Source organism: Monodon monoceros, unplaced genomic scaffold, assembly GCF_005190385.1.
Source record: "Monodon monoceros isolate NGI ecotype Baffin Bay Population unplaced genomic scaffold, NGI_Narwhal_1 Super_Scaffold_1, whole genome shotgun sequence".
NCBI lineage: Eukaryota > Metazoa > Chordata > Mammalia > Artiodactyla > Monodontidae > Monodon > Monodon monoceros.
In genome coordinates, this window is record NW_021703765.1 from 69,311,327 (window position 1) to 69,339,100 (window position 27,774).

The 27,774-nt window shown below is 45.7% G+C and overlaps 1 protein-coding gene across 4 annotated transcripts; it reads left to right on the forward strand.

Annotated features, from left to right (window-relative positions):
- The first annotated feature begins 5,735 nt into the window (after nucleotides 1-5,735).
- On the forward strand, nucleotides 5,736-27,774 carry DAO (D-amino acid oxidase). Of its 4 annotated transcripts, none has more exons than XM_029233784.1 (11): nucleotides 5,736-5,819; nucleotides 10,079-10,281; nucleotides 11,635-11,749; nucleotides 12,967-13,043; nucleotides 13,690-13,755; nucleotides 15,507-15,561; nucleotides 16,783-16,887; nucleotides 17,815-17,897; nucleotides 21,235-21,352; nucleotides 22,025-22,123; nucleotides 23,310-27,774. In XM_029233784.1, exons 2-11 carry the CDS (start codon nucleotides 10,088-10,090, stop codon nucleotides 23,439-23,441), a joined length of 1,044 nt encoding a protein of 347 aa, XP_029089617.1. In that variant the 5' UTR covers nucleotides 5,736-5,819; nucleotides 10,079-10,087; the 3' UTR covers nucleotides 23,442-27,774. The 4 variants fall into 4 exon arrangements, with proteins under 4 accessions (XP_029089617.1, XP_029089626.1, XP_029089602.1 ...); XM_029233793.1 differs by having other exon boundaries at nucleotides 5,746-5,929; XM_029233769.1 differs by lacking the exon at nucleotides 5,736-5,819 and having other exon boundaries at nucleotides 9,971-10,281.

The window sequence follows — 27,774 nt, forward strand, 5'->3', positions numbered from 1 at the left end:
GTGTTATGCAGCCATAGATAACTAATATAGCAGCCAGATAAAAATATGTTACAATATAATGCACTACTGGAGAAACAGTTTCATGAAATATTAAGTTTGGGGAAATAAAGTAGGTTACCAATCACTATATGACAGTAGCATCCCAGTTTTGGAGGAAAACTATGAAGAGTTATAAAACTCTACCAAAGAACGAAAAGAAGACATATATGGAGAGATGGAGAGGATTTTTCTTTCTTTCTTTCTTTCTTTTTTTTTTTTTTGCAGGGGAAGACTTTATAGTAGAATTATCAATCACTCTAAGTTAAATGCAATGCAATTCCCATGAAAATCCCAACCTGATGTTTTTGGGTGTAAGGGATCTTGATAAGAGATAACTGAACGAAACGACAATTGTTAAAGACAAGACAACAAGCCCCAAATGGAGTCATTTATGCTAAGCCCCACATCACCCAACTGCGTCTTAATTACAGTTTTGTTTTTCCCAGAAATGGAATCTTAAATCAGTCAGCCAGGAATCACCTGATCAGCACTAGTTAGGTTATCTGCCTGGTAGATCCCTGCCATCCCCTAAAGGAAAGTAACCTTGCAATATCCAATCTGCTTTTCTGCCCAGTATAACTTCCTTGTTCCTGCTCCCTTCTATTTATACAAGTCTTTCATTTTGTATAGCTCCTGGGAACCCCTTTCTATCTGCTAGATTGGATACTGCCCAATTCATAAATCGTTGACTAAAGCCAACTAGAGCTTTAACATTTTACTCAGTTGAATTTTGTTTTATAACACATTTATTGAACATATACTGTGCATCGTGTCATCTTCAATCACTCTTTCATCTTAATTCCACAATAGGGCAAAGTCCCTTGTTATTTAATTTTTCCAATAGCAAGAAACTGTTATTAGCTTCCCTCCCCCCACCCCCTACCACAAATTCTACATATAAAGCTTCAAGAAGAGACTTGTCTGAGATTCTGGGGACCATGAGGAATGGAGCTCAGGTTGACCTCATGTGTGTTTGACACTAACATGTGCTCTTGGACCTCCTGCCATGTGCCTTCCTGATTGTTCTCTGGTTTCCTTTAGTACCAGCCCAAGACCACACAGGTAGAGAGGGCAAGGTTGGGGTACCAGCTGAGTCTGCCTGCCTGACTCCAGAGTCCCTGGTCTTAATCACTAGTCACCAAAAAGGAAGAATAGAAAGAAGGGATCTGTCCTACCAGATATTAAAACATGTGACAAAGCTGCAGAAATTAAAACAGCATGAGCACTGGTTTAGAAAGCCACAGACAGATCAATGGAGAGTCCAGGAATAGACCCAAACACACAGGAAAGTTTAGTGAATAATAAAAGCAGGGAAGTATCAGTAGAGAAAATATGAGTGAGTCAACTAACAGTTTTGGTGCCATTATCTAGTAAGTCAAGCTGGATCCTTAACCCCCTTCTTTCTCCAAAATTAATTCCATATGAATCAAATATTTCAGTGTTAAGAAAACCCTCAAAAGTTCTACAAAGTCTGCATGAGTAATTTATAAAATGGGACAGAGAGGGGAGGGGATGCAAGGTTTCTAACTATGACATTAATGGCAGAAACCATAAAAGGGAAAAACAAAAAGAGGAATAGATTTGACTCCAAAAAGGTTTTTATTTAATTGAAATATAGTTGATTTACAAGGTTGTGTAAATTTCTGCTGTACAGCAAAGTGATTCAGTTATACATATATATACATTCTTTTTTTTAATATTCTTTTCCATTATGGTTTATCAGAGAATATTGAATATTGTTTCCTGTGCTAAACAGCAGGACCTTGTTATTTATCCATTCTCTATATAATACTTTGTATCTGCTAACCCCAAATTCCCAATCCTTCCCTCCCCCACCCCTCTCCCCCTTGGCAACCACAAATCTGTTCTCTATGTCTGTGAGTCTGTTTCTTAGATATGTTCATTTGTGTCATATTTTAGATTCCACATATAAGTGATAGCATATGGTATTTGTCTCTCTCTTTCTGACTTACTTCGATTAGTAAAATAATCTTAAAGATTAAGATAAGCCCATCCATGTTGCTGCCCAAAAAGTTCTAAAACCTTTGAATGTCAGACAAATTGAGGGAAATCTTTGCAACAAAAGGATAATACCCATAAATATAAAGGGAGTTCTTATAAATTAATAAGAGAAATAGCCAACATACTTCAAGAGGAAAATGGGCCAAAAAGGGGCCTTTATAAAGAAATACATCTAAAGGTCCATCAATGTATGAAAAGATTTGCAGTCTTATTAGCAGGGCTGGAACTAGGCTGAGGCAAGTGGGGATGTGTGTAAAATTTAAGGAGGCTCTCACTCTCAGGGTGGTGCAAGTACAGGGTGGGCACCTGAGGGTGCGTGCCTCCTTAAACTTGTCAGTTAATAGAGTCCTCTTGGAGAGTTGTCTGGCAAAATGGATCAATATTTTAAACTTGCAAACTCTTTGGCAAAATGATTCCATTTTTAGGACTCGACCACAGGGAAATAGACAGGTGTGCCAAGAAACGCATCTAGGATATTTGTAACATCAAAAAATGACAAGGACAGTCCCCATAGGGACCGACTTTAAAAATTGTTACATCCAAGAATTTTTTTAAAAATTGTTACATCCGCATACAATGGGAACCTGTGTGAAATGGATACCGTTGTTCTACAGTTGTATGGAAAGGTGTTCAGGACATGCCATACTGGTAACAGAACAGAACGGAAGTCAAAACAGCGTGTATAACGTGAGCCCATTTTTGTCACCCAGGTGTGTTTATGTTAACGTTTGGAGACATTCGCCCAAAATGTTAACGGCCCCTGTTTCTTGGTGCGGGGGTTGGTGGCAGGTGATTAGTACTTTCTTCTCTCTACCTTCTGTATTTTATACATTTACAAAGGTCATGATGATGTTAATACTTAGAAAAGTTCTAATAGAGCTAATTTCATCTGAGAATGTATGTGTGGGTGTGTGGGGTTAACTGGTTATTCTCTAATTTCACCTGGCCCTCCACAGAGTTCTGCCTCCTGCAGAGAATTCTCCCAGCCAAGGATCCTTTTGTCCTGGCCTGAGTGTATCTCAGAGCTGCTAGAAGGCCATGTCATTATCAACCAGCCAGTGGGTCAGAAGAATCTTCAATTCCAACAGCTCCAGCCAAATAAACAGAAATTCCTTCCAAAGGTCCTTTGGGGGCCTTCTGGAACCTCCTATCAGTATGATCAGTGAACTTTGGACTTGAGTAGTTTCTCACTGTCCCTGTGATCAACAGACTGAGTAAGCCCTACACCTCTGTGGGACTACGTGCACATCGCCGCCGCTCTTTGGGCCTCACTTTACCCAACTGTAAAATGGGCAGATTCAACCAGCTCAGTGTTTCTCAACATTTTCTTGTTTGTTTGGCCACGCTGCGTGGCATGTGGGATCTTCCCGGACCAGGGATCAAACCTGTGCTCCCTGCAGTGGAAGCACGGAGTCTTAACCACTGGACCACCAGGGAAGTCCTCCTTTTTTCAAAACAAAACGAAACTCATGCTCCCTTCTGATGAAGATAAAAATCTCACATGCCTCCTAGGGAATATCTTCTATTCATTCCAAGAGCCAAGAATATTCTGTGAAACTTTACTTTCTATAGATTGGATCATGGAAACAATGGGTGTCACTCCACTTCACTTTCCCATATTAGATACTGTACTGAATTTGCTTTTTACACACAGCACAGGACTCTGAAGCCAAGGCCCACCTCCGGCTCTGAGGTGTGGGAGTCCTGGGTGCCTGGAACCCTTCTCAACTCTCAGTAAAGCTCTCTAGGATGGTGGCTGAGTGTTCCACCTCTGGACACAGACTGCCGGGGTGAGGGTTGCCAGATATAACACAGGGTGTCCTGTATTTTTATTTGCTAGATCTGGGAACCCTAACCTGGCTTCAATTTTGGGCTTGTGAGCCATATTATTATGGACAAGTTCTCTCTTTTTCTCTTTCTCTCTCTCCTTCCCTCCCCCTCCCCCTTCCTCCCTCCCTCCCTTCCTTCCTTCCCTTCTTCTTTCTTTCCTTCTCCTTTCTCCCTCTCCCCCCCACCACTCTTTCTTTCTAATTTTGTCAATCCATTCATCTTAATCTTAAATATGCAGCTTGATGACTTTTCACATAGGCATACACTCCTGTTACCACCACCCAGATTAAGGGACATATTTCTAACATCCCAGAAAATGTCCTTGTGCCCCAGAGGTAATCATTCTTCCCATATCCTTTATCACCATCAATTAGTTTCACCTCTCCTTGGATTTCACATCTGTAGAAGCACAGAGTACGCGCTCTTCCCTGCCTGGCTTCTTCCACTCAGTGTAGTGATTGTGAGATTCACCCAGTTATTGTGTGTAGCAGTATTTAATTTTTGCTTTGCTGTATAATATTCCATGGCATGAACTGTCTGAAAACACAGTTTGTTTATGCATTCTGATAGACATTTTGGTTATTTCCACTTTGGGACTATGAATGTTCTTGTACAAGCCTTTTGGTTGGCGGATGTCTTTACTTCTCTTGGGTACGTACATAAAAGTAGGGTTGCTGGGTTATAGGATGGACATATTTTTAGCTATAGTGGATACTGGGAGCAAGTTTTTTAATTCCAACTATGAAGAGAGAGTTAATAATAACGGCACCTACTATTACGGCTGCTGCCAGATTGAATGAGATAATCCAGGTAAGGTATTTAGAACTGGCACACTGAAATTCACAAAACACAAATCATTGCTAGAATGGGAATGGGAATAAAGTTATCTGGCTAACTTTTGTTAACTTTTAAATGTTCCCATAATGAATTAGAGGCACAAGGAATTTCCCTAAGGTTGTGGGATATAAAAGTGACACATGACTATTGTAAAAAAAAAACTCACATGAAATGGAAGCATAAAGTAAAAGGTGGAGTTCACCCCATTTTTTTATTATTAGAGAAAAGAGTATGCACTAGTATTTTGCATGCATTTTCTTATGTCATCTGCACGTTTTTATTTGATAATGCTGAAGGTAAGGGGTTACAGGCTGGACCTTCAAAGCTGACCCAAAGGATGCTTCACCCGGGGCTGGTTGGTCCCTCTCTCTGGGCCTCAGTCTCCCCATCCATACGGTGAGAAGCCTGATGCTCTCTGAGCTCTAATAATCACTGCTCCATGTCTAGCTCTGGCAGAGGAGGGACCTGGCGTCCAGCCACTCGTGTCTCTGGGATACAGGAGCAAAGAACGACACATCTTTACAGCCCAAACAGGCATCGCCTTGAATCTCTCCTTGGCCTCATCCACCCAGGATCCCAGAATGGCATTAGGCTGGCTGGCTGGCCCTAGGAGCCCCTGTCCTATACCTCTGTCCTCACCTCAGGGGCTGCCAGGCTGACCACCCCCACTGTGCAGACTCCCCTCCCCCAGGGTGGCAGCAAGAAGAGGGAAGAAAGAGGATCGTCTCCAGCTGGCCCGGGAGACAAACCTCCTTGTGCCCATCAGCCCTCCAAGAACCCCCATCCATCCTCCCTCCCTCCCCAAAGGCCTGTCCACGGGGACTTAGGATCAGCCAGAAAAGTCAGGCAACTTTTCAGGGACCGGAGCGAGGGGAGGTGAGGTCTCCCAGCCTGGCCCAGGTCCAGCCCCTGAGAGCAGCGTGGTGCCCAGCCCCACCCCTTTCTGTGCCCTGTCTGTAACTTCAGACTTTGACCCTGAGCTCCAGTCCCAGCTGAGGACAGGACGCCCCAGCCTCGGGAGCCTCCCTTTAGGAGATAGGACCCTGCACCCGTAGCAGCTGTCTCTTTTCTCCAGAAATTTGGCACGCCAGGTGAGTGGGGGCAGGGGTGGTGGCGCAGCAGATCTGAGTGTCCTCCCAGTGTCGGCAGAGAAGGTCCATGTTAGAGCCTGACGCAAGTGACAACCTTGCAGGGACCACAGGTAAGTGCCTTCACCTCTCCAAGCCTCAGTTGCCTCATCTGGAAGATAAGGGTCATAACTCACCTCTTCCAGGGTTAATCTGAGTATGAAAAGAGGTGAGGACTATAGGGGCTTAGCACAGAACTGACACATAGCAAGTAGTCAATAAATGGTCATTGTTACTGTCTGGGGGGCTGGGAGCTGGTAGCCTGGTTTTCCATTTTAAAGATAAACTCTGAAGCTTCATAGGGGTTAGCCACACGGAGCTGATTACGTTCATTCAAATACCTCACCCGTGACTTGTTCATTTTTTTTAAAAAAGCAAGTCTTTCCTATTTTTTGCACATGTAGCCATCAAAGGCATGAGCTGCTTCAAGGTTCGCTCTCGGGACAAGGGAAGTTATAAGCAAACAAATACAAGACTGAAAAGTAAGCGGAAGGTGTCAGCCGCCAATTTCTTGCCGGCCGCCTAAAGAGCTCTATGGCGCAGCACGGAAAAGCTCAGATAGAACTGGGTCCAGATCCGAACGCTGTCCCACACTGGCTGTGTGACTTCGGGGGAGTGACTTCCTCTCCCGGAACCTCAGTCCTGCGTCCCTAGAACTTCTTAGAGCAGTTGAGAGGATAAAGTAAGAGGATGTCTGTACTGCATCTATATGTGTCGGGCAAGTGGCAGGCGGCCAAAATTCCCTTCCTACTCCACAAATACATAGACGTTACAATTACACACACACAAGCACACGTAATAACCCCAGCTGTTTGCATCTTCCTGAATGCACACTCCAAGCACGCTTGTTTGAAGTAATGGCATAAAGCAGAAAAGTGCAACACTAATAAAAACGTCAGCAACAGCAAGAAAATGGTTGAACGATAACAGAGCTGTGTGCAGACGAGTCCAGGAGTTCATTACCCACATGCATGAATGATTTTACCCGAGGCTGGGTCTGTCAGATCCTACAGTGTGACTGCCAATTCTGATAAGAACCTTATGCATTTATATTCCAGTTAAATGCATGCACACACACATGGTTGCTACAATCAGTATCAAATCTGATTCATTTATTTAAGTAAGATAATTGACTTAGGACACACATTTTCCCTTTTCAATTCTATGCCTACCACCAACACAATAAAATTCCTGTACTCGTTGTATTTCGTGTTTTTTTTCAACGCAGGACTCGGAAGCCTTGACTGTTTTTCTTCACCTGCTTGACTTGATGGTTTTTCAAATTGTGGGATTAGCACGGGGTGTAAGCATACAGCCTTGAGAGTCAGCCGGCCTGGGCTCTGCTTCTCACCAGCTGGTGCCTAAGCCTCAGTTGCCTCATCTGTAAAATGGGCAGAAGGACAACCCTGAGGGTTGTTAGAAGATTAAAGTAGATAACGCACGTCAATTTCTTTTTATTTATTTATTTATTTATTCTTGGCTGCGTTGGGTCTTCATTGCTGCGCACGGGCTTTCTCTAGTTGCGGCGAGCGGGGGCTACTCTTTGTTGTGGTGCACGGGCTTCCCATTGTGGTGGCTTCTCCTGTTGTGGAGCACGGGCTGGCTCTAGGCGCGAGGGCTTCAGTAGTTGTGGCACACGGGCTCAGTACTTGTGGCTCACGGGCTTAGTTGCTCCTCGGCATGTGGGATCTTCCCGAACCAGGGCTCAAACCCATGTCCCCTGCATTGGCAGACAGATTCCTAACCACTGTGCCACCAGGGAAGTCCCACATGTCAAGTTCTTAGCACAATGAGTAACACATCATCGTGTTACTCACATCATACTAGAAGTCGAAAAGCTAGCCGCTGCTATTGTAATCTCCCCATGGCCAGGTCTTTTCTTTCACGGAGACTTTTAAGCCCCAAGACTCTACAGAGTTTTTGCAAACATGTGACTTTGACTGAGTGGCTCCCCTTCTGTGAACCTCAGTTTCCCCTTCTGCACGATGCCATCTTGCTTATCTTTAGAATTTTAGACATTGGAGAAACTGAGCCCTATGCTGTTACCCGTCCCTCTTTGTCTTGGCCAGTTGGTTCTAGAAGTTGCTCTGGGTCCCCCCGTCATGATCTTCTCTTGGGCATGTGCCACCATTTCTAACCAGAGGCTTTGCCACAGCCTTGTTATTGGAGACGTGCCATGTGATGGCTTCGGTCTGAAGTCTCTTTCTCCCTGCTCAGAAACCTCTCGCTCAGTCAAGTGAAGTGACTTACCCAGGATCACACAGCTGGTGTGTGCCAGAGCCAGGCTGTCTAACCCCCAGCCTGGGCTGTTACTGCCACCTCTCCAAGCCACACCGCCTCCTGGGCTCATTATGGGGAATTTGGAAAATACAGGAAAACCCTCTATTCCTGCCTTCTTGCTGTCAATGTCAAAAGTGGTCAAGGGCTTCCCTGGTGGCGCAGTGGTTGAGAGTCCGCCTGCCGATGCAGGAGACACGGGTTCATGCCCCGGTCCGGGAAGATCCCACATGCCGCGGAGTGGCTGGGCCCGTGAGCCATGGCCGCTGAGCCTGCGTTTCCGGAGCCTGTGCTCCGCAACAGGAGAGGCCACAACAGTGAGAGGCCCGCGTACCACACACACACACAAAAAAAAGTGGTCAAATTTCCAGAGGATATGCAGAGACAGAAAGCCCAGAGAAGGGAAGTAACTTGGCCAAGGTCAAACAGCAAGCCGGCAGTGAAGCCAGGTCTGACTCTCCCTCCTTCCTCTCCCCTCCTCCACAACCAGTGTTTTTCCCATTGTTATTTTCAAGGTGCTAGGGGACAGAAGGAGGCCACCACAGATTGAGGCCAGGCCCTGTACCAGGAACTTTGACCAGGCTAGTCATTTAACCTTCAGGCTGACCCCATGAGATGGGGTTAACCCTATTTCACATCTGAGGAGATTGCATCTCCTGAGGCAAAGGATGGGGGAGGAGGCGAGGGGTCTCTGAGAGGGTCCCCCTGCAACTAAGCCCAGGCTCGAGTCTGGAAGCAGAATCACCCAGAGGAACGAGGCTTTTCCGCTTTTTGGTTTTATCTCCAACTTGGCTGCTGAAACCCCAACAGAGTCCAGTTCTTGTGGGCTGGAGCCATTTTCCCCTTTACAAAACTAGGACATATTGAGAATGTCCTGCCGTTCAGGGCCATGGGCCGCAGTTGCCAGGAGGCGAGGTCTGTGGGAGGAGAGCTGTGAGCAGAGAGGAGGGAAAGTTGAATTTGGCTCTTCCGGGCACAAAAAGTCCCCTTGTTCTGCCTTAGCAGGAGCCTGCACAATATTTCCCTGCTGTGCAGTCCCAAGCAGCTTCAAGGTCAAAAGCTGGTAGGTCTTCTAAACTTCTGAGGACCCAGCCAGCCAAGCACCCCAAGGCAGGCCTGGAGGGGATGTGCTGAAGATCTGAGCTCTGAGGCCAGACATTGCATCTGACTTGCTCACAGCTGCATCCACTAGCGGCCAGCTTAGCACACACTAGGTGTGCAGTGTGTATCAAGTTTACCTGAATTAAAATTAAATCCTGGCAGCACCATTTACTGGCTGTGTGACTTCAGGTAAGTTACTCCACCTCTTTGAGCCTTCGTTTCCTCATCTGTAGAATGGGGCCAATAACACCAGCCCCTACTTTCTAAGAATGTGAGAGACTTAGACGAAATGACGCTTGGTAAGCGCTTAGTGCAGGGGCTGGCACACAGTAGGTGCTCCGCAAATGTCAGGAAGTCACTTCTTCTGCACTAGACACTGTGTTAAGCTTTTTACGTTTGCCATCTTGTGGAAAACTCCCATCTACTCTCCGGGGCATGAGTTATTTTTCTCATTTTCCAGAAGAAGAATTTGAGGCTTGAGAAGCATCTTGGCCAAAGTCATGGCCAGCAGGGAGCAGAGCTGAGATCTGAGATTTGAAGCCCATTGTCCTAACCATTAGACTAACCAGACTACAGCTGGCCAGGCACGCTGCTGGGCCCTTTTTTTTCCCCAGCCTGGGGACAGGGTATTCGAGGAGAGTCCCCAGAGAAAGCTGCATCACTTACTGGCTGTGTGACCTTAGGCAAGTTGCTTTGCCTCTCTGTGCCTCAATTTTCCCATGTGTAAGGGCCACTGAGGGAATCAAGTATAAAAAGGGCTGGGCGGTGTCTGGCATCTTCTAAGCCGTCAGTGGATGGTAGCGATGGTGGTGCTGGCATGCCTCAGCCCTGACTTCCCCCCGCAGGCTGGCACGATGCGCGTGGTAGTGATCGGAGCGGGCGTCATCGGGCTGTCCACCGCCCTCTGCATCCATGAGCGCTACCACTCGGTCCTGCAGTCGCTGGACGTGAAGGTCTACGCAGAACGTTTCACCCCGCTCACCAACACTGATGTGGCTGCTGGCCTCTGGCAGCCCTACCTCTCCAAGCCCAGCAACCCACAGGAGGCGTGAGTGAGGGTCCCAGAGGGTGGCCTGGGGCCAGAGGGGCTGAGTCTGCAGAGAGGATGTTCCCTCTCAGGGTTCCAATCACCAATTACAACCTTTTGTGGAGGCTCTGGCCTGACATGCTACAAAGACAATACGCATAAATATTGTCCCTGCTGTGGGCCAGACAGATGCTATACTTGATCGTGGCCAAAAGGCTGAGAAGCCATGTATGCCAGATAGATGGAGACTTTGTCTCCATCCCTCACCTAAACTGGGTGGCTGGGATGCTCAATGCATCTGTCCATCAGGAATGCCTCTAAGTGGGTGGATGGATGTTCAAGTTTAGCAAAGTGGCAGAGGTCATTGTCAGTTTAGAAAACACCAGCTGCTTCAACAAAGGAACCCTCAAATGAGTAACGGCTCAAACAGAAGTTTCATTCTCATGCCCATAAATTCCAAAACCAGTATTCCTGATCAGTAGGTGGCAATTCAGGGGCCCGGGCTCCTTCCATCTCATAGCTCTGCCATCCTCCTTGTGGCTTCCGATGTTGCCACGGGCCAGTGCCTGTAGAAGGAGCACAGCATGAGGACCACCTGGGAGGAGACGTTAGGGTCAGTTGGCAAGAACGCAGCCACATGGTCACACCTATCTTCAAGGGAGTCTAGGAAATGTTGTTGAGCTGTGTGCCCAGGGAGGGGAGAGAAAGTGTTCAGAAGAGTAAGTGATGCCTGCCACTGGCATTTACAGTGGGGGGTGCCCAGAGTGAGCCTGAACCACGGTGTTCACAGTCCCCAAAGCAGTCAAAGCTTTCATTTAAACTCGCAGCTACGTGATCCCAAGCCAGAGGTAGGCTCCAAATAGTTATGATGGAGCATCCTTTTTTTTTTTTATTTGAAGTATAGTTGACTTACAATGTTAATTTCTGCTGTACAGCGAAGTGATTCAGTTATACATATATCTACATTCTTTTTTTATATTCTTTTCCATTATGGTTTATCATAGGGTATTGAATACAGTTCTCTGTGCTATACAGTAGGACCTTGCTGTTTATCCATTCTCTATACAATAGCTTACATCTGCTATCCCCAACCTTCCACTCCATCCCTCCCCCAACCAACCCCCTCCCCCTTGGCAACCACAAGACTGTTCTCTATGTTGATGGAGCATTCTTTGTTACCCCTCTCCTCTATCCTATTAACGGGAAAATATTAGAAAGTTTGGGGAGGGGGAAGACCCGTAGCATTTGGGGCACTGCAGAGTGAACGTGGTGGATTTCTAGATCTGGACACATCCCACTAACCTGATCACAGCCCCATGCAAGCCAACCCTTGGAGCTTTCATTAGGTGACTGAGATCTGGGGGATCCTTCTAGGCGCTGGAACCAGCAGACCTTCAACTATCTCCTGAGCCACATTGGTTCTCCCAATGCTGCAGACATGGGCCTGGCCCCAGTCTCAGGCTACAACCTCTTCCGTGAAGCCGTTCCGGTGAGTGAGGAGTCCCTGACCATAAACCATAGGGCAGAGCCTTGATCAGAGACCAGGGGGTGGGGGGTGGTGGTACTTTGAGTCTCTTAGGCAAAGTCTCCTGTGTTCAAAACAGGTTTACTTTAATTTCTATTTTTGCTTTCAAAATCATTTTCATTTTCAACTTTGTTATTAAATTGGCAGAGACCAAAGAATCTTCTGATGAACCAGGGAAACTAGCCCTTCTTGAGTGGTATGGAGTGGGAGGCACTTGACGCTGAAGCCAAAAGGTTTCCTGCTCCCCTGGAGGTTCCAGGACTTTCCATCAAGATGGACTAAAACATTCACCCTGGCACAGACTTCTAAAGTACTTACTATGTGCCAGGCCCTGTCCTAACCACTTTATAACTAATGACTCATTAAATTTTCATCATAACCAGGAATTTAAGTGCTATCATGGTCCTCATTTTGCAGATGAGAAACTAGAGGCTCCAAGAATTGGGGTAACTTACTTGAGCTCACAAAGCTTTAAGTGGCAAAGCTCGAATTTGAACCCAGCTCGAATGAAAGGCAAAGCCATGGGGGATGTTCTCAGGTTGTTTGGAGAGGGTGGTCTGGCTGGGTGCCCAGAATCCCATGCCAGTTCTCCCAGGTTTATTCAATGTCTAGCACTGTGCTAAGGGCATTACTTTCATTAATCTGTTACCTTCCAAGAGTGATTATTAACTCCATTATACAGATAAGAAAACTGAGTCTCAGAGAATTCAAAGTGGTCAGTGGTGAGGCCAAAATCTCCCCCCAGGTTGTCTGACCCTCCACTCTGCTACCTCCCACTCTCATCCTTTGGTGACCTTCACTGTCGCCCCTTTTTTTCTCCCCTATTTATGACCCTTACCCTATCACTCATCCTCAGCCTTATTCTTACCCTTCATATAGCATCATGGTTAAGAACATGGACTCTGAAGCCAAACTGTGTGGGTTCGAATCTCAGCTCCACCATTTATTAGCTGTGTGACCTTAGACAAGTTACTTAACCTCTCTGAGCCTCAATGGGCCCATCTGCAAAATGGAACTAAAAATAGTATCTACCTCAATGGGTTATTGTAAAGATTATTGGATTGGTATGAGTAAAATGCTTGGAACAGCGCCTTACACACAGAAAACATTATATAAGATTTTGTTATTATCATTCTTATTGATGTTCATCCATCCCTGTGCCACCTTCTCTTCTTCTAAAGGACCCTTACTGGAAGGATGTAGTTCTGGGATTTCGGAAGCTGACTCCGAGAGAGCTGGACATGTTTCCCGATTACAGGTAAGGTTACTGCCATGGGTGAAGGAGCTGAGGCCCCACAGTTCAGATAGACTTGTCCAAAAGATGGAGGCACCAAATTTCCTGTTCCATCCCTGGTCTACAGCCCCATACTCTGGTCTCCCAGTGCTCTGTCCAGCTCTTTCAGAGAGCCCACCCACCCAAACTGCACCTTAGACTAGGGAGGTAGGGGATACGGAATCATAGATCTCAAGCCCTGAAGTTCCATAACACTATCCTATTTTGTAGATGAGGAAACTGAGCTTCAGAGAGGCCAAGTCACTTCCCCAGGTCACACAGCTAAGTGACCAGAATGGGATTCCAACCCAGTCCAAACCCCTCTATTCTTTTCACTATAGCCTGATGCCTCTCTGGTCCTCTCTTCACCTCACCCCATGTCTAAACCCTCTCTACAGATGCACATTGATCTCCACTTGCACACCCCAATGTCAGGAATGGCTTCGTCTGATAGAAAATATTCCCTTGCTTTGAGCTGAAAACCACTTCCTCCTTGAATGTCACCCAGTGGTCCTTGCTCCACCCTTTGGGGGCCCAAAGAATGTGACAGCTCCCACCTCCATATGATAGCCTTCAAATAGAGCTGTGATTCTGATCTTTTATTCCCACCTTTTGCCTCCTGTGACTCTAGCTATGGCTGGTTCAACACAAGCCTGATTCTGGAGGGAAGGAAGTATCTGCAGTGGCTGACCGAAAGGTGAGATTTTCGGCTTCACTTTGAGGAAAGCACCTCCCAGGGACCAGGGTTGTAGTAGATGATTGTTCGTGGGATTTGTCTTTATATTGACCAACGCCAAATGTTGATGAAAACCTTTAGGTTTAGTGGGAGCTATCCTTGTTCCTGACCGCCTCTGTGCACTAAGACAGTGGCTTCCACACCTTGTTGGAACCACCTGGGAAGCTTTTTACATGTGATACAGTAGTTATTATCAGCCTTACTAAAATCTGTGATGGCTGTGTAATAGCTTTAAATAGATTCTCTTAAGTTTTCCCGATATATTTACATCATCTACAAAACATAAGTTGGTTTTTTTTTTTAATTTTTAAAATTTTAATTAATTAATTAATTTATTGGCTGCATTGGGTCTTCGTTGCTGCACGTGGGCTTTCTCTAGCTGCGGTGAGCAGGGACTACTCTTCATTGCATTGCACAGGCTTCTCATTGTGGCGGCTTCTCTTGTTGCAGAGCACGGGCTCTAGGCACGTAGGCTTCAGTAGCTGTGGCACGCAGGCTCAGTAGTTGTGGCTCACGGGCTTAGTTGTTCTGCAGCATGTGGGATCTTCCCAGACCAGGGCTCGAACCCGTGTCCCCTGCATTGGCAGGAGGATTCTTAACCACTGCGCCACCAGGGAAGTCCAGTTTTTATTTTTATACCTCATTTTTTTTTCTTGTCTAATTGCTGTACCTCTAGAATAACACTAACTAATACAGATGATAGAGGATGTCCCTGTCTTGTTCCTTATGTTGATAGGAATCTTGTAGTGTTCTAAGTTAGCAAACATTAGCTTGAGAGATACAGTTTGTACTCATATTCACATAGATTCATATTAAGGAAGATTCCATATATTTCCTATATATTAGTATTTTATTAAGATTTTTAAAAAACTGGAATGGATGGTGGCTTTTATCAAATGACTTGGGGAGGTTTTTAAAAATATAGATTTCAGGACCTCACTTTATATCTACTGAATCAGATTCTCTGGAGTGGGGCTCAGAAATCTGTATTGTAAGAAGTTCCCTGAGTGATTGTAATTATCAGCCAGGTTTGGAAACCACTGTATTAAAACATGGTTATGTCTCCTAACCTTGGGACACTTATGACTCTTATCCAGCCCCTTCCAGGAAAGAATGCTCCCAGTTTTTCTATCTTGAGGAAACCACGTGGATAAAATAATCCTGATATTATGCGTTAGCTTGCATGTGGTTTACTTCCTATTCTTTTAATGTTTCTACTATATTTCTAAATAGGGACATACATTTTTTCTCTGTGAAATTTAGGGAGGGGTGGGTGTCCCCAGCCCACCTCCTTCCTCATGCTCTGCTTCAGATAAAGAAGCAATTGGGCTTTGTCCCAACCCTGCCCCTCCTCCACCCTGCATCTCATTCCCTTTGATAATACAAAGCAGGGTGGTGGCAGTAAGAGGCCTGGGTTTGAGTCCTAATCCCATCATAGACTCGCTGTATGACTTTCAGCAAGGCCCTTCTCCCATCTCCATCTGCCCAACGTGGGGCTTGGACCATCTCAGCTTTCCCAAGGGACATTTCGTGGCCCACTAGTCCATCAAGGTGCTCATGAACTGGACTGCACAGCCATATTCTCAAGGAGCATCCCGTGGGACTAACACCCACAAAAGGTTCTTTGGGAAATGTCCCCCACGCCATCCTCTTGCAGGGATGGGACAGAGAACTGAATACTGGATTTTCTTTTATGTGTTTGATCATCCCAGGTTAACTGAGAGAGGAGTGAAATTCCTCCTAAGGAAGGTGGAGTCTTTTGAAGAGGTGAGCTGCCGGGCTGGAAGGGGCTGGATGTGGGAGAGAGGAGAAGAGGGGAGGCCTTTGCTTCCTGTTGCAGGGTTGGGGGGCCCCTTCTCAGGCTCCTAGCATCCCTTTGAGGTCTGTCCCAGATTCTAGGTCTATTTTTAATCCCAGAAGGACTCAGGCATTCTGCCTTGATGTTGGTGTCAGAAGCAAAGGGGCAGTGGGATCATGGTGGCCATTGGGGGCTATATCTATATCTGAGCCTCAGTGAGTTTTAGGGCCAGAGAGCTGGCTGCCTCTTCTCAATAACAGCTGTACCACACCCCCAAGTTCCAGATGCTTGGTTGCTTCTTACCAACATCTGAGATGATGTTCCTACAAAGTCAAGGCCCTCCACTGACTTACCTCCAGAGTGACACCACCATCAATAATAATGACAGTAGCAGCTACCATCAGCAGGTACTGGCAATGTACCAGGAGCTTTGCTGTATGACCTCACTCAATCTCAGTACCCAGAAGAGTGCTTGGCACATGGAAGACTCTTGTACTTGCAGCCACTAACGTGTTCGAGCATCTGCTCTAGGTCAAGCCCTGAGGGGCACTTGGAATACATACTTAGACACAGTTCTCAATCCCAAGGGGCTCACAGCCCAGTGTGGCAAACACTGGTTCATGAAAAACAGCAGTGTGACCCAGGACTGACCTGTGAGGGGAGTCACTGGGGTTGGGCTGGGAGTTTGGGTGCCCACGATGCTACATCCTTGAGCTGTGGAGCTTCCCATACAATGCACGGAGCTGGGGCTTCCAATGTGCCTTCCTCAGATGTCTTGGCAGAGCAGAAGACAAGAGAATGAAATAAAAAGGAGTCAGAAGGAGGGAGAAGACTATCTCTGTGTCCTTTCTGACTTCTTCTAGAAGGTTCCAAGAAGGTTTCCCCCTTCCGTAGTATTCTTTTCCAAACACTTTTATAGGCAGAGTCATACAGCACACTATGAACAGATGTTACCGGCCCCATTTTATAGTTAAGGAATCTGATCTGAAACTTGAGGAGGTGATGGGACATTTCTGAGGTCACACAGTAGGTAAATGGCAGAGCGGAATTTGGAGGCAGGTCCATGGGTTCCTCACTGAGTCCCCTCCTGGCTGTTCCACAGGGAGCAGAGAGTTGCAGGCTGGGAGGATGCAAGGGATACTAAGGTCCTCATCCCCTTCCATCCCACCTGCCCTGTTGGTTGCTACCAGGTGGCAAGAGGAGACGCTGATGTGATTATCAACTGCACTGGGGTATGGGCTGGGGCTTTGCAACCAGATCCCCTGCTGCAGCCAGGCCGGGGGCAGATCATTAAGGTGAGTCTGAAGGTGAGGGATGAGCTTTTGTTGACAGAAAGATTGTTTCTGCCTCTTTATTTCATCTCCAAAGATAGAGGCTGAATCGGGGGACATCTGTTAGAGGAACCCCCCAGTGTTCAGGGAATTTGCATGTTAAAGAAACAAGAAGAACCAACACGACCCTCCCAAACATACTTCTTGGGCGGGGTTCTTCTTAATAGTAAAGTGTGTGTGTGTGTGTGTGTGTGTGTGTGTGTGTTTGTCTGTCTATATGTGGAAGCTGCATATGCCTGCCATAATAAAAAGAGCAAACATTTATGGAATGCCTACTAAGTGCCAGACACAGACCCAAGTACTTCATTGTGTTAATTAATTTGATCCTTGCTGCAACCCTTTGAGATGGGTTCTATCACATCACCATCGCCATCTTACAGATGGGGAAACTGAGGCACGGAGGAATTAAGTAACTTGCACAAGTTCACATCACAGCAAGTGATGGAACTGGAATTAGAACAGGTAATCTGGTTTAAGAGCCCAGGTGTGTAAGCATTGTTCCACACCACCTCTCACTGTGTATGTGTGCATGTGTCTGAGGCATGCCTATTTGTGGGTATGTGTGCATGTGTGTGCCCATGTGAATACTGGAATGCATTCATAGGTATGTGTGTTCCCGAGGTGGGCTAATGTATACGTGCATTTACACATGTGTTGGGCTTTTCTGTGGGTGAGAATGTGTGATGCTTCAGGGACTGGGGTGGCTCTCAATCAGGGCAGCTCTTCCCACAAAAGCAAGCAGTCTGGTGCAGACTTGGGACAGAGGGGTCATTGAGGGCTAAGGAATGACTTTGCCACTGTTGTCAGAACATCTGGTCATAGAGGGGAGCAGGCGATGGGAGCCCACTGATTTAACTCTTCTGATGAGACTTCTCTGTCTTCAATCAACAGGTGGATGCCCCATGGATGAAGCACTTCATTATCACCCATGACCCAGAGAGAGGCATCTATAAGTCCCCATACATCATCCCAGGGTAAAAATCTGGTATTGTAGGGCAGAAGAGGGGGCACCTTCCTGCTCTTTTTATGCCCCCGCTGCCTGCTCCAGGGCTCTTTCTTCTTTTCAGGTTTCTTCCTCCAATGCTTTTAAGTGAGGTTGAGCCATTAAACCTCTGGGAAGGCAGGTCTCAGCCTTAACTGCCACATCGCGCGGCTTGTGGGATCCCCGACCAGGGATCGAACCCAGCGCCTCGGTAGTGAAAGTGCAGAGTCCTAACCACTGGACCACCAGGGAATTCCCCTGGGCTCCTGGCTTCTATCTTGAACATAATCTGGGATGACAGTAGTGGTGATGCTGGAGACAAAGGTAGTGGACGTGATGGCAGTGACACCAGCAGTGTTGTGAATGGCAATAATGGTGGTGGTGATGGGGTTGATGATGATAATAATGTGGATAGAGGAATGGTGGTAGTGGAGATAGTATTGTTACAGCAGAGGAGATCAGTGTTGATGGTGGTGGTGAGTGGGAGTTGGGGGTGGCAGCTGGTGCTGATGAAGATGACACTTACCAATGATGACTTTTAATAATATGGCAGAGATGACAGTCTCAAAGGCCATGTTAATGTTGTGACTGTGCTGACTGCCTCAATGGCGATGTTAGTGGTGTGGCGGAGATGACGGTATCAATGGCAATGCTAATGGTGGTGGTGGAAGTAGTGAATGGGATTGATCGTGATGTATTAATGGTAGCAAAGAAGGCAGTAGTGAAGATGATGTTGTTGATGGAGATGACAATGTTTTTCCCAGATTTATTGAGATATAATTGACATAGAACATTGTGTACATTTAAAATGTACAACATGATGATTTGATATATGTATATATTGTGAAATGATTATCACAATAAGGTTAGTTAATGCATCCATCAACTCACATAACTATAGTTTTTTTGTGGGTGTGGTGAGAACATTAAAGATCTACTCTCTTAGCAACTTTCAAGTATATAATACAGTATTGTTAACTATCGTTACTATGCTGTACATTAGAAGGGATAACAATGATGACAGTGATGTTAATGGTGATGGTGGAGGTGGTGAAGTTTGATGGTAATGACAATGGCAATTGCAGTGATTTTTCTTTGAACTTTATTTTTTTTATACAGCAGGTTCTTATTAGTTATCTATTTTATACATATTAGTGTATATATGTCAATCCCAATCTCCCAATTCATCCCCCCACCACCACCTCCGATTTCCCCCCTTGGTGTCCATAGGTTTGTTCTCTATATCTGTGTCTCTGTTTCTGCCTTGCAAACCGGTTTATCTGTAGCATTTTTCTAGATTTCACATATATGCGTTAATACATGATATTTGTTTTTCTTTCTGACTTACTTCACTCTATATGACAGTCTCTAGGTCCATCCACGTCTCTACAAATGACCCAACTTTATTCCTTTTTATGGCTGAGTAATATTCCATTGTATATATGTGACACATCTTCTTTATCCATTCGTCTGTCGATGGGCATTTTGGTTGCTTCCATGACCTGGCTATTGTAAATAGTGCTGCAATGAACATTGGGGTGCATGTGTCTTTTTGAATTATGGTTTTCTCTGGGTATATGCCCAGTAGTGGGATTGCTGGGTCATATGGTAATTCTATGTTTAGTTTTTTAAGGAACGTCCATACTGTTCTCCATAGTGGCTGTATCAATTTACATTCCCACCAACAGTCAAGAGGGTCCCCTTTTCTCCACACCCTCTCCAGCATTTTCTGATGATGCCCATTCTAACCAGTGTGAGGTGATACCTCATTGTAGTTTGGATTTGCATTCCTCTAATAATTAGTGATGTTGAGCAGCTTTTCATGTGCCTCTTGGCCATCTGTATGTCTTCTTTGGAGAAATGTCTATTTAGGTCTTCTGCCCATTTTCTGATTGGGTTGTTTGTTTTTTTAATATTGAGGTGCATGAGCTGTTTATATATTTTGGAGATTAATCCTTTGTCCGTTGATTTGTTTGCAAATATTTTCTCCCATTCTGAGGGTTGTCTTTTCGTCTTGTTTATAGTTTCCTTTGCGGTTTATAGTTTGCTTTTGCTTAAAAGCAAAAGCTTTTAAGTTTCATGAGGTCCCATTTGTTTATTTTTGTTTTTATTTCCATTATTCTAGGAGGTGGGTCAAAAAAGATCTTGCTGCGATTTATGTCAAAGAGTGCTCTTCCTATGTTTTCCTCTAAGAGTTTTACAGTGTCCAGTCTTACATTTAGGTGTTTAATCCATTTTGAGTTTATTTTTGTGTATGGTGTTAGGGAGTGTTCTAATTTCATTCTTTTACATGTAGCTGTCCAGTTTTCCCAGCACCACTTACTGAAGAGACTGTCTTTTCTCCATTGTATATCCTTGCCTCCTTTGTCAGAGATTAGTTGACCATAGATGCATGGCTTATATCTCTGGGCCTTCTATCCTGCTCCATTGATCTATATTTCTGTTTTTGTGCCAGTACCATGTTGTCTTGACGACTGTAGCTTTGTAGTATAGTCTGAAGTCAGGAAGTCTGATTCCTCCAGCTCTGTTATTTTCCCTCAAGATTGCTTTGGCTATTCGGGGTCTTTTGTGTCTCCATACAAACTTTACGATTTTTTGTTCTAGTTCTGTAAAAAATGCCATTGTTAATTTGATAGGGATTGCATTGAATCTGTAGATTGCTTTGGGTAGTATAGTCATTTTCACAATATTGATTCTTGCAATCCAAGAACATGGTATATCTCTCCATCTGTTTGTGTCATCTTTGATTTCTTTCATCAGTGTCTTATAGTTTTCTGAATACAGGTCTTTTACCTCCTTACGTAGGTTTATTCCTAGGTATTTTATTCTTTTTGACGGTATTATGAGCAGAGATTATAATGTTTTTTAAGTTTATTTAATATTTTAATTTTTTTGGAGTATAGTTGATTTACAATATTGTGTTAGTTTCAGGTATACAGCAAAGTGATTCAGTTATACATATACATGTTCATTCTTTTTTAGATTCTTTTCTTATACAGGTTATTGCAGACTACTGAGTAGTCTGCAATAACCTATTGCTACACAATAGGTTACACATCCCTGTGCTACACAGTAGGTTCTTGTTAGTTATCTATCTTATATATAGTAGTGTGTGTGTGTTCATCCCAAGCTCCTGACTTATCACTCCCCGCTATGTTTCCCCTTTGGTAACCATAAGTTTGTTTTTGGCACCTGTGGGATGATAATGTTGAAGTTGATTTAGGCAAACATGGTGGTAAGGGTGAGCATGGCAATGACCCCCCCCCCCCCCCCCGTTATCTCAAAGGCTTTGTTTTCCTTCATCCTTGACCCTGCCCACTTTTACCAAGGATCCAGGCAGTGACTCTTGGAGGCATCTTCCAGCTGGGGAACTGGAGTGAGACAAACAATATCCAGGACCACAACACCATTTGGGAAGGCTGCTGCAGACTGGAGCCCACACTGAAGGTAAGGTGGGGAGAGATATCAGTGCCCTAGACCGGGATCCTAGCAGCTTGATGATCAAAAGGACACTTGAAGATGGGAAGATATCATGACTGGGTAACTGGGCAAAATAATTCCAACACGGGATTCTGGATTATACCAGAATTGGACAATGTACAGGGAAGTCCTGCTTGGGTTGATGAAACCTATCTGGTCATGGCTAAGAGTTGTTCTCTCTTGAGGTGACATTCCTTAAACACCTTAGTCTGTCTTCACAAGGAGCAGATGTATTTGTTGCAGAAATCTCAGTCTTCACAACTGCCTGCTAGTGGTGATAACAATAGTGATGGTCACGAAGACAGGATGGAAGTAGTGGTTGGTGTTGATGGTGATGAAAACGCTGAGAGTGGTGATAATGATGGTGATGAGGTGATATTATGGTGGTGGCTGGTGGGAACGGTGACTGATAAAGATGGGATAGTTGATAGAACTGGTGGTGAGATGGTAGTAGTATAGTAATGATGTTGGTGGCCGATAAAGGTGGTGATGATCTTATTGGTAATTAACAAAAGTGACTATGATAGTGCTGGTGGTGGTGATGGTAATGAAGTTCCAAAAGTTAACTCTCTATCACCTAAAAATGGCATCAGAAAAAAAAAAAATCCAGAGATGAATTACCAACAATTTTCTTTCCAGGATGCAAAAATTGTTAGTGAATGCACTGGCTTCCGGCCAGTACGCCCCCAGGTTCGACTAGAAAGAGAACAGCTTCATGTTGGATCTTCAAACACAGAGGTATGCTCTCCCGGCAAGGAAAGCAATGCCATCCCCCAACTCCTAAGAAGTCTCTGGCATTTTCGGGGGAACAGTCATGCTGACCTGAGGTGGGGGCAGTGGTGGCTAATATCCCCTCCTCTATAAATGGGGAAACTGAGGCTCAGTGATGGTAAAGGGCCTGCTCAAGTTTACATAGAGGGCAGTGCCTCGATTTGCTAGAGCCTGTGGCCGAATAGAAGGAAAAGGGGACTTCATTGTGCATCTACTTTGTGTCCATGACACGAATGACCGAACTGAATCTCCCCTACAGCTCTTTGGGATAGGGACTGTTCACCCCATGCTTCAGATGAGCAAACTGGGGTTCCCAGAAGTGGAAGTCAACTTGCCTACATCAGACCAGTGGTGAGGGGCAAGGCTGGGATGTGGTTTGAATCTGAGTCCAGGGCCATTTCCCAGATGTACACGTTGTGGCTGCTCCATCATCTCTCTGGGTTCCCCTCTCGTGTCCTGTCTCATGGGGTAGGAATTGGCCTCATTGAAAAGGTAGGGGTTGTCCTGGGCTGAAGGAATCTAGGTCACCCTTCCTCCTTTATTCTGATCCTTTGGAGGTGGGGTGTACAGAAGAGTTTTGTGTATGTGTCATGTGTCCATAGAGGGTTGTGTGTCTGTAGAGAGGCCATATGTGTGTGTGTGTGTGTGTGTGTGCGTGTGTGTGTGTGTATGGCAGTGGGGTTGGGGGGAGAGTCACAGAGAGAGTTGAACTCCCTGCTGATGGTTTTAGCTTTGAAAAACCCCCCTAGCGTCTTGCCTCTCTCCAGGGTCCATCCATACAGTGCCCCTTCTTTTCTTTGGTGGGGAGAAGAGTCTACCTATTAACATCCTGTCTGGAGCAGGATGGGAACAAGGAAAGTGATTTAGGGAACTTCAAATAATTTGATGTGGTGGGGGGAATCTCAGACCTCAAGTTCCAGGTGATTCTACTTTTTCTGTGTTGAGTGCTTAAGGCAGGTCTGCCTCCTAAACAGAAGAGGAGTCTAGGGTGTTGACCTCCAACTCCCCAAACACTCGCCCTGACTACCCTTCCAGGGGTTCCCACATCCCACCAGGGATGGTACCAAGAGGAGCTCTGGTACCACCAGGCTTACCTAGGATACTTCAGGAAGCTCCTGAATCTTCTAGGGACCTTCTCTCTTGCCTCTCCCAGGTCATCCACAACTATGGCCACGGAGGCTATGGGCTCACCATCCACTGGGGCTGTGCCCTGGAGGTGGCCAAGATCTGTGGGAAAATCCTGGAAGAAAGGAATTTGCTCAGGATGCCGACATCCCACCTCTGAAGATGGCAGTGGCCTCCGCCTCCCCCACAAAAACTCCCTGCTCCCCTCAGCCAACTAATCATCGCACCCATCGTTAACCCCCCACTCCACCTGACTCCTTTCTGCAAGAAGCACAAGGTGAGAGGAAACCACGGGGTCAATTCCTGAAGGAGAGTCCTGTTATCCCATGAGTCCTCAGAGGAAGGAAAACTCAGAATATCCAAGTGGCGAAGGAGCTCTGAGCGAGGGAGAGTGTGAGGGAGCCCCGAGTGAGGGAGATCTGGGTGATCGAGGCTGTTGCGACCTTGGTTCCCTAAGGCCACAGAATGCACTTGACGTAACTGGTATCAGATTTCACTGCAGGAATTTATACATAGAACTGGGGTATAGAGAAGACAGACGAGGAGAGCCATTGAACTAGCAACATGGGATGCCTGTTCCACATCCAGCACTCCTAATGGCTTCAGCTGCCCACTAGCGGCCCCACGGGCACTATGTAACCCTTGAGGAGGACCCCTTGGGGGTCATCCCCAAAGGAACCCCGTTATAGATAACTAAATTCACCAAGCAGATTGAATGTGTCCCTTACCTTCTGGCTAGCACACTCTGGGATAGCAAACAGGCTTCCAGATGTTTTTGAGAGCTTTGAATGAGCCCAGATGGCACCTTAGCATCTTCATCCTTAATTATCTGCCTCAGCCTCTGAGGTGAATTTTTATCTCTCCGGGGCTTTGGTAAAAACCAGAGCCTAGTATTCCTCATGCATCTGGGACCAGTGACACCCTATGTGCTGTGAAGGGGTCTTGATTGGCCCATGCCATCCATATCCATGTCATTTCACCTGATGGGCTCTTCATGGAGCATGTGCCATGAAGATTTTGGCTGGCCCTAAGCTAAGCAGGGTATGAGAGCCAAGATCTTAGAATTCCTGCCCTAATAATAATAACAACAATTATTATTTTTATTATAGTTATAATTTTTTGCATTCTAACGGGCTACCGGTGCTCAACTCTTACAAACATTACGCATTTATTCCTTACAACCTACCCCCACCACTCCCAGGAAGTATCTATTATTCCCATTTCGTAGGTGAGAAGACCAAGGCACAGAGAGGCAATACAAGGCCAGCAGCTGGGAAGGGGTAGAATGGAGATTCAGGGCCAGAAATTATGTGGTTCCAGTGCCTCACTTTCAACCACCATGAAACACTGAATCCCAGGTTGGGGGGAAATATATAGTCACGAAGGAATCGGTTGGCCTCCTCCCCAACTACTGCAAACACACTGTAAAGGAACCAGGTCTCTCCTCCTCACAGCCACATTTGGGCCAAGATCAGGGGACTCTCACCAGACTGGAGTCAGGGACACTTGCTGGTGCTTGGAGTGGAACACCATTTTTGACTAAAGTGATTGCCTATCCTAAAATTCCCCAGGGAAAGTGACCCGTACCGCTCGAGGTTCATTGTCAGCAGGAACACTACAGGGCCCAGAACACAGTGAACTCACAAAAATACATGGCCAGGGCTTCCCTGGTGGCGCAGTGGTTGAGAGTCCACCTGCCGATGCAGGGGACACGGGTTCGTGTCCCGGTCCGGGAAGATCCCATGTGCCGCAGAGCGGCTGGGCCCATGAGCCATGGCCGCAGAGCCTGTGCGTCCGGAGCCTGTGCTCTGCAACGGGAGAGGCCCATCTATCGCAAAAAAAAAACAAAACGTGGCCAGGAAAGTCTCTATTCAGACCCAAAGTGACCCTCCTTTTTGTAAATGGTAAAGACCTCTTTGCAGTGTGGTTTCCTCTTGATTCCATTCCAAAATTCAGAATAGAAGGTGCATGGGGAAAGTCTGCAATCCACATGGCGCTGTAGGACATTTGCCTTGATGTCTTCATTCTTCTTCACTTAACATTCCTGCTCCTTCCCCAGTGGTGATCTACAACCATATTTACAATGAATGCTCGGCCGCTTGCTGAGTTTATAAAAGTTTATCTTTTCTCATTGAATTGTTTTGGAACTTTGGTGAAAAATCAATTGACCATAAATGTATGGGTTTATTTTTAGACTCTCATTTCTATTCTATTCATCTGTATATCTACCCTTATGCCAGAACCACACTGTCTTTTTTTATTTTTAATACATCTTTATTAGAGTATAATTACTTTACAATGTTGTGTTAGTTTCTGCTGTACAAGGACCACACTGTCTTGGTTACTTGTAGCTTTGTAGTTAAGTTTTAAAATCAGGAAGTGTGAGTCCTCCAACTTTAGTCTTCTTTTTCAAGATATTTTTTGGCTACTCTGGGTCCTTTTAGTTCCATATGCATTTTACGATCAGCTTGCCGATTTCTGCCCCAAAAAGCCAGCTGGGAATTCGACAGGGATGTGTTGAATTCATAAGGTTAATTTTGGGAGTACTGATTGACACCTTAACAATTTTAAGTCTTCTGATCCATTGTCATGGAATGTCTCTCCATGTATTCAGATCTCTGATTTCTTTCAGTAATGTTTTGTAGTTTGCAAAAGTCTTGCACTCCTTTTGTTAAATTCATTCCTAAGCGTTTTATCCTTTTTGATGCTATTGCGGGTGGAACTGTGTTCTTACTGATGAATCTGGGAAGCGCTCTGTTCTCTGGCATGGTGGGGGTAGGGGTACTTGAAGTGGTTCATCATCAAAATACTCTTGATTAATTTAGAATGATTATACGTGATGTATCCAGATGTTCCAATGTCAAGGAATCAGAATATAGTAAAGTACCAATGGTGACTAAATCCGGCTGTAATCACCGAATCTTTGAAGAGCTGGAAGGTGCTTCAGGATGTTCTAGAGCTTTGGGATTGGCATCCTGTGTGCCTCCCACAGTACTCTGCATCCCTCCATTAGCGCCCATATCAATCTGTGTCCCACCCATCTATGTTCTCCCCACTACGCTGTGAGCACATGAAGATAAGGACCATGTCTCAATTCTTTTTCGCAACCTCTGTGTTAAATATCGTGCCGATACATGGTGGATACTCCGTGTATACTGACCACATGCCATGCCATGACCCAAAATACAGTTATAATGAACAGACTCCAGAGTTTACCTATGTGCTGCTGTGGGTTCTAGGCATACCATTAATTGTCTGTGCCACCAGTAGTTGTCATGGCCAAAGCTGCCATGTTCGTGCCTCTCGATCCCACCTCTCCCTGACCCAACTGATTGGACCAGGATTGGAACCAACACTGAACTGGGCCAATCAGCTTTCCCTCCCGAGACTTTAGAAGCGGGACACTGAACAGCTGAGTCAGATGTGTTTGCAGAGCCGAGCCCTGGTGAGCCCGAGCTATATGCATAGTCAGGCAGGCATATGCAGCAGCCATGAGGGGTCAGTAGGAAGCCAGTCTGCGGAGAGGGACAGAAACCAGGGCCACGGACCCAGAGAGAGGGCTGCCTCAGGCCCTGGTGGCTCTCCAGGTCCCCGTTCCATTTATTTCAGCGATCTTTCTAACATTTCAGAGGCTGCAGACTGGTCGCCCATCAACCAAATCTGGCCTACAGATGAATTTTATTGGAGCCACACATTTAAAAATTTAAACAATCCAACATAATAAAATTTTTTAAAAAATTGATCTAACATACTAAAATTTGGAGATTTCACATAAGAATCCAGATTCTTGTCTTGAAAACCAGGCGATTCTATGGTACAACAAAATCAACCGGAGCTGAGTAGTAGCCCCCCCCATGTCCCATACTCTGCCACAACCTTCCCCTCTTCCTGTTGTTCCTTACACTTCCATTTCCCGCATTTATAGTCCCCAGGAAATTAACTACTGTTCCCAGTCTTATATTAAAGCTGTACTGCTTGATTTGAATTAATCTGAGTACAATTTCTATTCCTTGCAAGTAAAACAGCCTTGATGAGAACTCTGTCAAGGTTTCTCTCCACTATCTCCCATCCCACCACTATTGTCTTCCTTCTACCAGAATCTCAATTTTGTGTTCAAGAGGCTGTGGGTATCTCTTGATCCTGTGGGAGATAGGCCGTTCCTTCCCCAGCCCTAGGGGAGGGCTCATGCTGGGATGGGCATGCGACCCAGGTTTGACCAATGCAAAGCAATGGTAAATCTGCTGCGGGATTTCCCTTTCCAACCAAAAACAACAGACCCTTTAGAAAGAAAACCTTCTGTGACTGCTCCTTCCCCATTCTAACATCTTGGAAAAAAACTTGATGCCTGGCACTTTGACAGCTATTTTGTGACCATGAGGTTTCACACATAGGGTCAATGGGCAACATGCAGAGGACGGTAGAGAGGAAAGGCAAAAAGAAGCTGGGTCCTTGATGACATTGTTGAGCTGCTGAACCTTCCCTGGAACTCTCTG